Source organism: Solea senegalensis, linkage group LG5 (genome assembly GCF_019176455.1).
Source record: "Solea senegalensis isolate Sse05_10M linkage group LG5, IFAPA_SoseM_1, whole genome shotgun sequence".
NCBI lineage: Eukaryota > Metazoa > Chordata > Actinopteri > Pleuronectiformes > Soleidae > Solea > Solea senegalensis.
The window spans coordinates 4,139,146-4,151,418 of NC_058025.1; the positions used below are offsets into that span (position 1 = coordinate 4,139,146).

General features: G+C 38.5%; 2 protein-coding genes across 2 annotated transcripts; both read right to left on the reverse strand.

Annotated features, from left to right (window-relative positions):
• Positions 1 to 4,132: 4,132 nt before the first annotated feature.
• Positions 4,133 to 8,060, reverse strand: LOC122769996. The gene is made up of 6 exons (XM_044026935.1): positions 7,706 to 8,060; positions 6,732 to 6,874; positions 6,553 to 6,620; positions 5,506 to 5,634; positions 5,276 to 5,371; positions 4,133 to 4,431 (listed from the first exon to the last, which is right to left on the reverse strand). Exons 1-6 carry the CDS (start codon positions 7,817 to 7,819, stop codon positions 4,343 to 4,345), a joined length of 639 nt encoding a protein of 212 aa, XP_043882870.1. The 5' UTR covers positions 7,820 to 8,060; the 3' UTR covers positions 4,133 to 4,342.
• Positions 8,061 to 9,412: 1,352 nt separating this feature from the next.
• Positions 9,413 to 12,267, reverse strand: LOC122769997. The gene is made up of 6 exons (XM_044026937.1): positions 10,433 to 12,267; positions 10,209 to 10,348; positions 10,059 to 10,123; positions 9,852 to 9,986; positions 9,672 to 9,770; positions 9,413 to 9,585 (listed from the first exon to the last, which is right to left on the reverse strand). Exons 1-6 carry the CDS (start codon positions 10,538 to 10,540, stop codon positions 9,527 to 9,529), a joined length of 606 nt encoding a protein of 201 aa, XP_043882872.1. The 5' UTR covers positions 10,541 to 12,267; the 3' UTR covers positions 9,413 to 9,526.
• Between the last annotated feature and the right edge of the window lie 6 nt (positions 12,268 to 12,273).

Below are 12,273 nucleotides of genomic sequence, written 5' to 3' on the forward strand. Positions count from 1 at the left end.
CCATCTACGTTTAAAAAACAAGTGCGCGTCTACTCCACTTATTTTGGTATACGTCATCCTGGTGCGTTCAGGAGCTTAAGGAACATACAAATGACTAGCTGAGTTTGAGAACCATGGTGTTAAACAATAAGATAATAACTTCACATCCAGCAAAGCAAAACATATTCAATGTGTAATATAGATTTTTTTTTGGGAATTTTAATGTGTCAAATATTACATTTGATACATAAAAAAGCTGTTTAATAGGTTTTTGTTAGTTGTGTAAAATGTGTAAATCTAGCAAAAATGTAATATAAGATTCGGTCAAAATGTTACATGATACATGATGTTGATTAATACAAAGATCTCTTGTCTTGTTTTTGCCGCTCACTCAGTTTTCTCTCTGTCGTCCGGACACAGCTCTGAAACATAAGGAAACACAGAAAACCATCAAACAAGAAGAGAATGAAAGTGAACGTGAATGGAAATCTAGGCCCTATTCTATTTATTATAGGGATAGATACAATAACATGGACACTGCTAATAGTTGTCAGGTAGCAAAATTCCAAGATTTTTGCTCCTTTTACAAAAAAAGCCAACTGTCTGAGCTATTTATTACTTTTCTTAGTGGTAAATTAGGTAGTTAATAGATTAGTTTATTTATTATAGTTTTTTTGTTTGCATTACAGTTATGTTTTTGATAAAATTGCTTTCCTTAAAAGGTTTACTTTTTCATGAGTTTATTAGCAGTAGAGACAATGGATTTGTTTGTTTGCTTTATTGGATTAAACAAACCATCAAAAACCTCAATAACTCCAGCATAGACAATCAGCTTTCTCTTGCCTGAGTACACTCTACCTGCCTGGGGTGCAATAGTAGCTGTTTGATGTAGTTACTGTAAGTTTATTAAGATTCAATCTGTAAACTGTGACTCAAAATGAGGGCATTTAAAATAAAAAAATGCATATACATGCAAGTAATAGTGAAAATCTTGTATTTAGTTAGTTATGTGACAATGGTGGTACCTTATTTGTTTTCTAGCCAAGATTTTTAAGGCATGATTGTCAAATATCAAGCAGTTATTTGTGCATTATCCATTATGGAATTGCTCCAAACCAAATAGTTAAACTATAACTAATCAGCTAAGTACCAAGGTTATTGCAAAATACTACATATTTTTAAAGAAACACTAAAACTAATAAAAACTAACTAATTTTTAACAAAAATCCCAAACTATTATGACCTTATTGTGTACAACAACTCCACCCTGTGGGGGTTTGTGTAAGATACAGACTTCAGTGTTGTTAAGTGTTGAAGAAAACAGTTTTTAATAATGAGACCCTGACCTGTTTCACCGTCATAGCTGTGGAAACTCTCTGGGAAGTTCAGACATTCCAGTTGCTTCTTAAACATCTCCACATTTTGGGGATCTGTCTTTCCTGTCCTCGCTGTAGGAAGAAGAAGAAGAAGAAGAAGATGGGAGAATTGAACCTGGGGTATTTCTTCTAACAAACCTAGTGTGAATGTGTTGATGAGGATGAGATGAAACGTACTGAACTGCAGGATGTATCTGCCGGTGACGTCCCTGTTTTTAAAGGTGTCCGTCCACAGCAGACAGTCAGAGCACGTCTCCAGCATGTGTCCTTTGTGCTCTGACAGATTCTCTGTAAGACAACGGTGGCTTGTTGTTAAATGCTTTCTTTTTAGAATTTAGACTATCTCTGTAAGTGTTCTTCCTGCCTGTGGTTCACTTACTGCGAAATGTGGTAGCGAGTCCTGAAACTGTGCCATTGACCTCGTCCACGATGCACCGGTTACTGAAAAACAAAGACGGGGGAAAAACACTGTAGTTCAAAGTTGTTCTTAATGAAATAATAAGCCATTTTCATAAGGCCTGATATGATATTGTAAACACACGTCCATATTCATGTCAATAAAAGCATCATTAACACGTTTATTATGAATATTAATAGTGTTTTTGGTGGGTTTATGAAATGTTTTCAAGTCTAGTTCTATTATAAGTTGGGATGGGATGATACCACTTTTTTGTGTCAGATACCGATATCGATATTCCGATATCCAATCCAGTGATTTGCCTATAGAGGGGACCGATACCGATACTGACCGATACTGATTCCCATCCCTAATTATAAGCAATACAAATTAAATAGTTTATAAGGCTTTGTGTGTGGCTTATTAATTTACAGTTCATGACAAGGAGATGGTTTGTGATAGATATGTTTTTTTTCTCAATTATTTTTGTTTTGGTTTTTGGAGACTCACAAGCAGAAATCTCCCCATCGTAACGTCACAGTCTGACTGTCAGACGTAGGAGACACGTGGATCCAGGAGCTTCTCAGAGACTGCAGGGCTGTGTGGTACTGCTGCGGGTCACCAGCTCCCATCACGTACACCCATTTCCCAAACACCTAAACATTCAGAATGGATGTAAATCACAAATATCTTACAAATCAAAGCCTCAAGAAAGAATACGTCAGTAACAACGATGGCAAGTCGTGTGATCATTCTTCTCACGTTGAGATGGTATCTTCGAGTCATGAGGACATCATTTTACAGCAATAACATGTGATTTCCAACGTAATATCCAGGTAATGAGAATTATTCTTGGATTCCATCGCTGTAATACCATGGTTCTCAAACTGTGGCGCGTGTAGCAGCAGTGGTACGCAAGCTTCCTCTGCTGGTACTTGGAGGAAAATCAGAAATACTGTTCTACTAGAGCAAATGATCTTCGCAGCCCATGGCCCAAGTGGAAAGGGAAATTGTATTGTAATGTAACCGGAGGGTTGCCAGTTTGAGTCCCCACCAGGTCAAAAAAAGGGCTGGGTACCCCTGAGCAAGGCACCCAATCCCCATTGCTCCACAGGCTGCTTGCTGCTTCTAATTCTAGGAAGGTTTCTAGTAGAGGATGGGTTAAAAGCAGAGAAGGAATTTCCCTAAGAGGATTTATAAAGTACAAGATTATCTTATTGGGAATAAATCTGCATCCTGTGAAGATTCCGTGGCTGACTGTTGTTCGGTCTTTTTATTTACACCACTGTATTTTAAAGAGTTCAATATTTTCTCAGGTGGTATAAAAAAAGTTTGAGAACCTCTGCCTTAGGAAATGTCTGCTCTAGCTCTCATAGTCGTGGCCTAAGGTCAGAACCACGGCATTGGGTCGGTCAGAATTCACAATTCAAGTCACGAGACAAGTGGAATTCCATCCCACCCTCACAAACCTTTAAATTAGGTTTAGCTGCATTTAAAACATGAAAACTGTGGTTAAAATCAGGACAAAAATGTCCACATTGCACCTGGTGTTGTACAAAGTAAATTACAATTGATATTCTGCAAATAAAGAATGTCCACTTTAACCTCTGCTATTTTACTAATTTTACTTAGCTCCTAAACTTGTTATTGTATTTGTCCCCTACAAATGAAATAACCTTGCAAAGAACGTTAATGTTCTCTATGTTTTTCTCATGACACAAAAAACAAAAGACTCACCAGTGTGGGGTCGTCTGGTATGAAGGGTTTGATGAGGTCCTTGCAGTCGGGTGCAGATGCAGCGCTGAGGGACACGAGAGTCAACAGGAACACGGCGACATGAGCAGACATGGTTGGACGGACGGATGAGGACTGAGAGACAGCAGCAGCAGCAAACCTCTAACACTGATTCATCTTCCCTGTGGAGCTTGAGGTAAAAAAAAATGCATATATGCCCAAGATATGGAAGGAGGAGTGATGTTTCCACATGCACCGGTGAAGGTTTCTCTAATGACTATGCAGAGCCACACAGATTCCTTTTGTCCAGCCCTGAATGCTCCACTCCACAGTTCAGCTGCTGCTGCCCTGAATTAACCCGAGCGACGTGCCATGACTTCTCCTCCTGAACCCGAAGCAGCTTTTCATTAGTGGAACGAAGGTTGTTGCTCAGCGGGGTTTAAAAAAAAGAAAAAAAAGAAAAAAAAAGTTTGACATCTTCTTTCCCCTCCTCCTCCTAACACTGCTGTTACCTAGCAACGGCCTTTGTGGAAGGAAGGTGGACGTTTCTGGGAAACAGAGATGTAGTGTCTTAAAACTCAGTCGGATAAAGAAATGTTGGTGAAAAGCTGCCAGATCGTTGCAAATGATTCAGAGGGAAACTTTCTTCTTCTTTCTTTCTTTCTTTATTTACCACAGTGCAGGAAAACAGTGGAGGCATTAACGACAGGTCTATTACAAAAATATCACTCTATCAGACTCAACTAGAGCAACTCTAACCAAAACATGGACCTATAGCACATGAGGGCACAACAGGTGAAATCACACTATCTAGCACATGTTAAGCTTAAGAGCTTCTCTTGACTCTGTCTGTGCTTCACTTTGCAGCCGGCGGAGCGTCACTGTCGTCGTCCTCTGTTTTCTCCACGGGAGGCGAAGCGGTTTCCCTGTCGTCTGGACACAAATCTGAAATAATAATAATAAAAAACACCATATCTGCTATGATACAGATAATTATACTGTACATACTGTAAAATAGATGGAGCATTGAGGATGATAAACAATGTGGGATGCAAGAAATGTGTTATATTCAGACATAGAATGACCAAAATACTTAGCTTGGGTTAAAACAAGTTTTTTTGTAGATATATTTGAATTTCGTTTTGTTGTTGTTGTTGAATAACCCAGAAAAACAATGACCACAAAAAAAACTGATTTAAAATGTGAAAAAGCAACAACACACAACACTTAATTCACATTCTCTGAATTTAAATGATAACTTTACAAGGTTGTAATCAAAAATAAATAAATTATAATTCCCTTCTGCTTCATTTTAATTCATTTTGTATGGAAGAGGATTAAGGCCATGTATGAATTACTATTGTTTTTTATTTTTAAACAAAATAACAGCAGAATTCTGAGATAAAAGTCAATTTTCTCTTTTAAAAATTCTGAGAATTCAGGTTGTTTTATTCAGTAAATAAAATAAGTTGTGTACTTTTACTGCACTACATTTCCTCTAACTATCTTTGTTACGCGTTACTACCAAATAAAAGAGTTGGTATTATGGTCTGTATTTATATAGAGCTTCTCTAGTCTGGGGGAGCTGCTTTACACTACAGTTTTCACCCATTCACACGCTGCAACGTGGGGCTAAGTGTCTTTGCTCAAGGTCACATATAACAGGGATTTTATATCAGAAAATGACTTTTGATACTTAAGTACAGTAAAGGTCATAGACTTTAAGACTTTTACTTAAGTAATATTCTGGTAAAGATACTTGTACTTTTACTCCCTGGCGTTGACTGACCTGTGCCTAAAAAGCGATATTCAGGCAGGAAGTTCAGACACTCCGCCTGCTTCTTGAACGTCTCTAACTCAGATGGCTCCAGAGCGCCGGTCCGTGCTGCAAAAGAGGGAAAAAGAAATATAAAACAGGAAGAGTGAGATGGTGACGGGAAGGAACGGAGAGAAACAGTGTGTTTTATGTTTTATATTTGATGGAAATGAATGAATTATGAAAGTTAAAACGAGGCTTACTGAAGAGGAAGAAATACCGTCCCTTTGACTTGCCGTCCGGCAGCAGGGTGGTGTCTTCGGACAGGAGGCAGTCGGCGCACGTCTCGTAGTATTTCCCATCATGGTATGAAGTGTGACCATTGATGTTTACTGAGGAGAAAACAATCAATCAAAACAATCAATTAGTCTTTGGGGGCTATAGTGTGAATATTAACACTTTAACAGTTGGACACTTAGAGATTGGTAATAATTTCACATCAGGAAAGTAATATTACATTAACCCTTAAACACACCTGGACACATTTTTGTGTAAATTCTAGAATATTTTATTTTTTTCATGCATATTGTTTTTGATTTTTCTTAATATTTGTCTATACAACAATTAAATTAAAAAAATACTCACACTAACACACTTTACGTACAAAAATGTGCTCATTAAAACCCATTCAAATCACCCTTTATCAATGCATTGTGACAAACTTTTCAAAAATGCATTAATGATTGATATGTATGATGATGACTGATATAAAATAAATAATACTAACTTTGGTATTTGACAAAATATGACATTGCCAAAGATTTAATAAAATAATGCATATAAACAAATGTTTCTGCTAATCTTTCACATATACCAAGCTGCAATAATCAAACTACAAATAGTCAATAAATAATATTGCATATGGAAAATAATTTTTTTGTGTGTGTTTTTTTAGAGCATGAAATAAAGGTGCATTATGACAAAAACTTGACAATTTCAGGTAAAAAAAAAAAAATGTCATTAATATTTGATATGTATGGAAAGGACTGATTTAGATTTAAAACATAAAAAAAATTATAAAATTTTTATAAGCGGCAGAAGATGCAGCTCTTCTCATCGGCTTTTCACATCCGCGACAAAGAATCGGCTCTTAGAGCCAGCTCGTTCGTGACTGACACACCACTAGAGCCAAGTAGTGGAAAAAACGCAATTGTTCTCCTGTTGTTGTTTTGATTGAGAGACCTCTGGTGGCAGAAATGACATACTGCATGTTTAGCAGAAAAAAACACTGATGACTTCCAGATTCATACCAGTGGTGTGGCTGGTCATCCCAGTGATGGTGGCATTAGCTGAGCCCTGAAGACACTTATCAGTATCTCTGTAACGGGCAGATAGAAGGAAAAGTGTAAAATAAATAAATAAATAAATGCTGAATTACAATTGCACAATACACAGTGGTCACATGATCATCAATGCAGTGTGCTCTTACAGGCGGTCGGCCCAGTACATGCTAATGACTCCAGTGTCTGAGGACGCTGACAGTTCCACCCACGAGCTGTTCACTGATATTAAATCATTCTTCAGGCCGAGCTGGTCCCACGCACCGACGTGGAGCACCCACTTCCCGTAGATCTGCCACACACACACACAGACACACACACAGACATTTTACATTCATTTCATTACATTACATGTCGTTTAGCAGATGCTTTCATCCAAAGCGACTTATAATAAGTGCATTTAAACATTTCAAAAGGCAATCAAAGTAAACATTGGTGCATAAAGGCCTAAAGTGTGAAATCCGCCACTGAAAATGTGTGAACATCAAGCCCTAAGAAGCCAATACATGAGAAAACATCATAGGTCATATACTGTATAGTCCCGTGGATGCTGGAAAACGTTGGAAAACCATGTCACATATATCATATTATATTATATTATAGTATATCATATATTACATTATTTTATATTATATTATAGAAGAGTCATTTTATACACAAATCAGGAAAAAATTATTAAAAAAGGTTGTAAAAGATTCAAAATGGGTCCAATTATTTTACTCAAAATGGCAAACAGTCATTTAATGAATTGAAGATTTAAGAAAATTGGCAAGATTTAAGAATTTGAACACCTGATACTGATCGCTTTATTAGAACACTGTTCAACTTATCAGGAACACTGAAGTTACTCACTTTATTAGGAACACCACACTGACAAATAAACTGCAACCAGTTAAAAGTCCTCCAACTGAAAATAATGTTTTTTTTATATATTATTTTAATGTACATCGATTGGATGTGGTGTTTTATTTCTTTAACAAGTCATGATTGTCATTTTGCTGTATTGCTGTGCTGGAGAACAAGAGATTTTAAGCACAAACACCAAAGCAAACATTCAGCCCCACATCCACAGCGCACTGACACGTATGACAAACTCATCACAAACGATCCCGCCGATACTCACAGGGCTGTGACTGTCCAGCACCAGAGGCTTGACCAGCTCTTTACAGTCCGTGGATTCAGACGCGGCACAGAGGGAGGCGAGAGCCAGCAGAGCCGCGACCAGCTGTGCAGCCATTTCTGTCCAGACAGCAGCAGGAGAGACAGAGAGTAACACCAACGTCAGGGGTCCTGCCAAATAGAGGCTCCACAGAGTGAACCAGGGGAAGAAGAGTGGGCTGACACACACACACACACACACACACACACACAATTCAATTCTCACATCTTTCAGTCAGGTCTTGACTCTTGTGTTCCATTTATCCCTTTACGTAAGAGCCATCTGGCAGCGCGTGAAAAGCAGGACCTCTCCACCATTACATAATGTCCTCTCTGTCTCTCTGTCTCACACACACACACACACACATGCAGCTCCTTTGGACAGCCGAAACAATGTTACTTTAACTAAACTTTAACCACAACTAGTTCAAGTCAAACCCTAACCTTACCCTATAACCCGCGATTCAAATCTGTGGCCAAAACTTAACCAGTTCCTCTAAAATGTGGTTCTTCCTCATTAGGACCAGGTTTTTGGTCTCCATGAGGGCAGAAAAAGAACACATACACAGATACAAATACTTACTTACTATATTTAAGTACAAAATCCACGTATCTGTAGTTCACTTTGTTATTTATAATTGGTATACTTGGTATTATGGTCTGTATTTATATAGAGCTTTTCTAGTCTTGATGAGCTGCTTTACACTACAGTTTTCACATATTCACATGCTGCAACATGGGATTAGGTGTCTTTGCTCAAGGATTAGTAGACTAGCAGAGAAAAACGACGAAAAACGACGTTTGATACTTAAGTACAGTAAATGTCTTATAATCTAAGACTTTTACTTTACTTAAAAAAAAATGACTTCAAGTTCTACCAAAGTCACTTTCTGGTAAGATACTTGTACTTTCTTGTACTTTTGTAGAACATTTTCATTATCAGCATTTACAAAGTGTGTTTTTTTTTGTGTCGTCATGTGCTGTTGAGTCAAAGTTAGGATTCATGTTGTATCGCAATTGTGCAGAAGTCACAAAATTAGATCGTTTTTCTTCTACTTTTTTCATAAAAACGACCCAAGCGAACTCTGAATTATGACGTATTTCCAAATTTCACAAATTCAATCCGATTTAAAAAAGAAAATAGCCTCTGTATATACACCAGTTTTCACCTTTAACCAGTCTTGCATGAAATACTTAAAAGGGATACTTGAGTAAAAGTACAGGCGTGTTATACATTATACAATACTGGTCTACGACCCCCCCATGGTTCTCAAACTGTGGTTCGTGTATTACGTGATAACACAAACACATGGTTCGTGCGGTTCCTCTAAAGGGATTTTGGAGCTTTTTAATTCATATTGAGCAACAGAGACATACAGTACTATAATAATATATAATAGCATAATAATAAATCATGATGTTATTTTCTAAGCAAATGGGATTTTGGCTAAATGTGGAGTTTATGCACGAGGTCTCGTTTCAGGAAAATCACTACGGTGCAAAAAGGTTTGGAAAAGACTGTCGTTCACACACAAGAGACTCAATTTCATCGTCCATTTTCTTACTTTCTTTTGTCTGTTGTAGGCCAGTGTGTCTGTGTCAAGGTACATGACATTTACTGCAGGACGCAGATACAGAAACTTCATTTACACAGAATAAAAACACAAACGAATGAGACAGTATGAAACATGTCTATTCATTTCTATACATCATACAACATTCATTTTCATCAAATTCAGCCCGCCTACTGCAGCTTTAAAGTTGAGCGTTCACGTAACGGCAACTTCTACTGCTCTTGTGTCGTTTCTTTTGAGGCAGCCGCCTCCTTCTCATCGGGACACAGGTCTGAAACAGAGACGTGAGGCCACATTATTCTTTTATTACCAGTCAGTAGTGGTGACACGTGTGTTTATACAGCGCAGGAATCTCACCTTTGGTCTCTGCAAAGTAGAAATCCGGCAGGAGGTTGAGGCACGCCGCCTGTCTCTTGAAAAAAGCCAGATCGGATTCGGCCAAATCGCCACTCTTTGCTGCAGGGGGACAAGTTAATGTTGTCTCAGTTATTATTACTTTTATTATTATAATTTACACGGATACAAATGTGGACTCACTGAACAGGTAGAGGTGTCTGCCCTTTTTAATCTCCCCATTCTCCTTGGACTCTGTGTTCTCAATCCACAGCAGGCAGTCGGCACACGACTCCAGGAGCATCCCAACGTGGTCATGTGACGTGGAGTTGAAGTGAACTGCAGATCCAAGCGGAGGTTTCGTAAGACTGTTACAGCTCATACAGTATATCTATAATAATGTGTACTCACATGTCACTTTGGTGTTGTTTCCCTCATAAGAGAAATTTGCATGTCCATAAAGGCATTTCTCCTCACTTGCAAAAACACACATGGGAAATGGCGTAAAAATGACGTTATCCATGAATGCAGTGATAATGAAAAGTAAAAGTCAACATTTACTGTCTGTCTCCGAAGCGCATGGTCATATTAACGCTAGGCACGGTTGGGAAATCGATCCAGGAGCAGTGGAAAGATTTTAGATTCTTCAAATATTCCTCGGTGTCTGCTCCACCAACGTTGAAAATCCATTTGCCAGAGATCTGCATGTGCGAAATATTAAAAACCAAGGGAAACACAAGCAAAGGACTTTTAACGCTTTGTAACCATGCAAGTAAACAAAATACCTTGCTTCTGTCTTCCAAAGGTTTGACGAGCTCCTCGCAGCCTGGATCGGACGCAGCAGCCAGAGACGAGAGAGCAAGCAGAGCTAAACACAACCGCGGAGACATCATTTCACAATCGACGACAAAAACCACAGGACAAATGAAGAGCTGCCGGAATTCTGCTGTGAACACCTGCGGAGGGGTACGTATGATACGTTATAAAATGGTTTATGGGGGACTTTATGGACACTGGAAGGTGGGCAGGCTGGATTATTATTGGACACCTTTGTTTAAAGTGGCGTTGTGTGTTTAGCAGAGTCTGAGTGCATGTCTGCAGCGAGGACCGAGAGCAAATTACACAACAGGCGACCTTTAGCTCTACAATTACACGGTTTCAAACATGCCAGTTGTGTTGGGAAATTGCTCCCTGACACTAACATGCAAGACCGTAAGAGGAATGACTCAATGTGCGGTCTCAACGCATGTTTACGTTTCGTCACTGATCTACAGTTCGACATTGTTCGCTTTGATTCTTGCGTCGAACGGCGCGACACGTGCAGCATCGCTAACGTTGGGTAGGCTACGTTTCGCTGACGCTAACTTGGTGAAAAACAACAAATACTTACACGTTATTACTTCGCAGCCCTTTCTGGGCGTTCAGTCATTGCTGCACCTGTCTCGTTGGAGTTAACGAGCTAGCATTAGCTCTGGGGGGCAGATGGCACTTTGATTGAGGGAAGAGGATTTTAAGCGATACAGTATAAAAATGATGTCCCACCGTACCTTTAAATACATTTGTCATCTCATGTCCACAAAGCAAATATGAAGCTATAGCTAGAACCCTCTTAATACAGGCGTAATCACAGATAAGCCCTTAGACTCCCTGCACTTATACAATAGGTCCCTAAAAACACAAAGTTTAGAGACGTCTGCGCATCATGTGACCACTTCATGTCCACAGATACACAGTCATCACAAATGAGAGGCGGACACGCTGACTAAGGGAAGAGAAGCTTTATACCAGCATATTCAAAAACCATGAAATACTTCTCTGTATTTACAAAAACACAATAATAAAGAATTAAAAAAGAGGGAAATTAACACATCACAAATGGAGTTCCCATTATACTGCCACAAAATGGAAAACATGATCCAATTTACAAATGCATCTTCTGGTGTATGGCTTCAATCTAACAGGAAAATAGAAAAAAATAAAAAAAAATAAAATAAATCTCAGCTCAGTTGTGATGGTGCGTCATCGGTCCACCGCTTTTCTTATTTAAATAATAACAATAATATCAAATACACATACAAGACAGGGGAGCTACATTTGTGAGCTGTACACTTTGCAGTAAAGGACAGGGAAAAGGGGGAATATGGACCTTTGATACATGATGATGATCATGATGATGATGATGATGATGATAATACGTCCTGGGCAGTTTAAAAACAAACAAACGATTAAAAACAAGCTTATATTCAGCTTTCTGTACCAACCATTCTCTTGTAGATCACAGTTTATTCGGATGACGGTAACATTATTGGTGACCAAAGTGACTTGATAAGCTTGTGTCATGTAATAAATCTTTGATTTATTTATTTAGTTATGGATCCACGGGTGAAAGAAGCCGCAGCAAACAAAAGCAGCCCGTCTTAAACACTTATTCTTTTGCGCTCCATCCATTTTTGCTATGTCATTACAGTCTAAATTGCAAAAATGTGAAGCCATATAGGTTTTAAAAAGAAGAAAAAAGTTTGTTCTCTTTGCATAAAGGCAGATCTGATCTTCTTTAAAGGGAGGCTATGTAACTTTATTTTTTATCACGTGTTCTTAAAATCCCAGGGTTCCCACACCTTGTTTG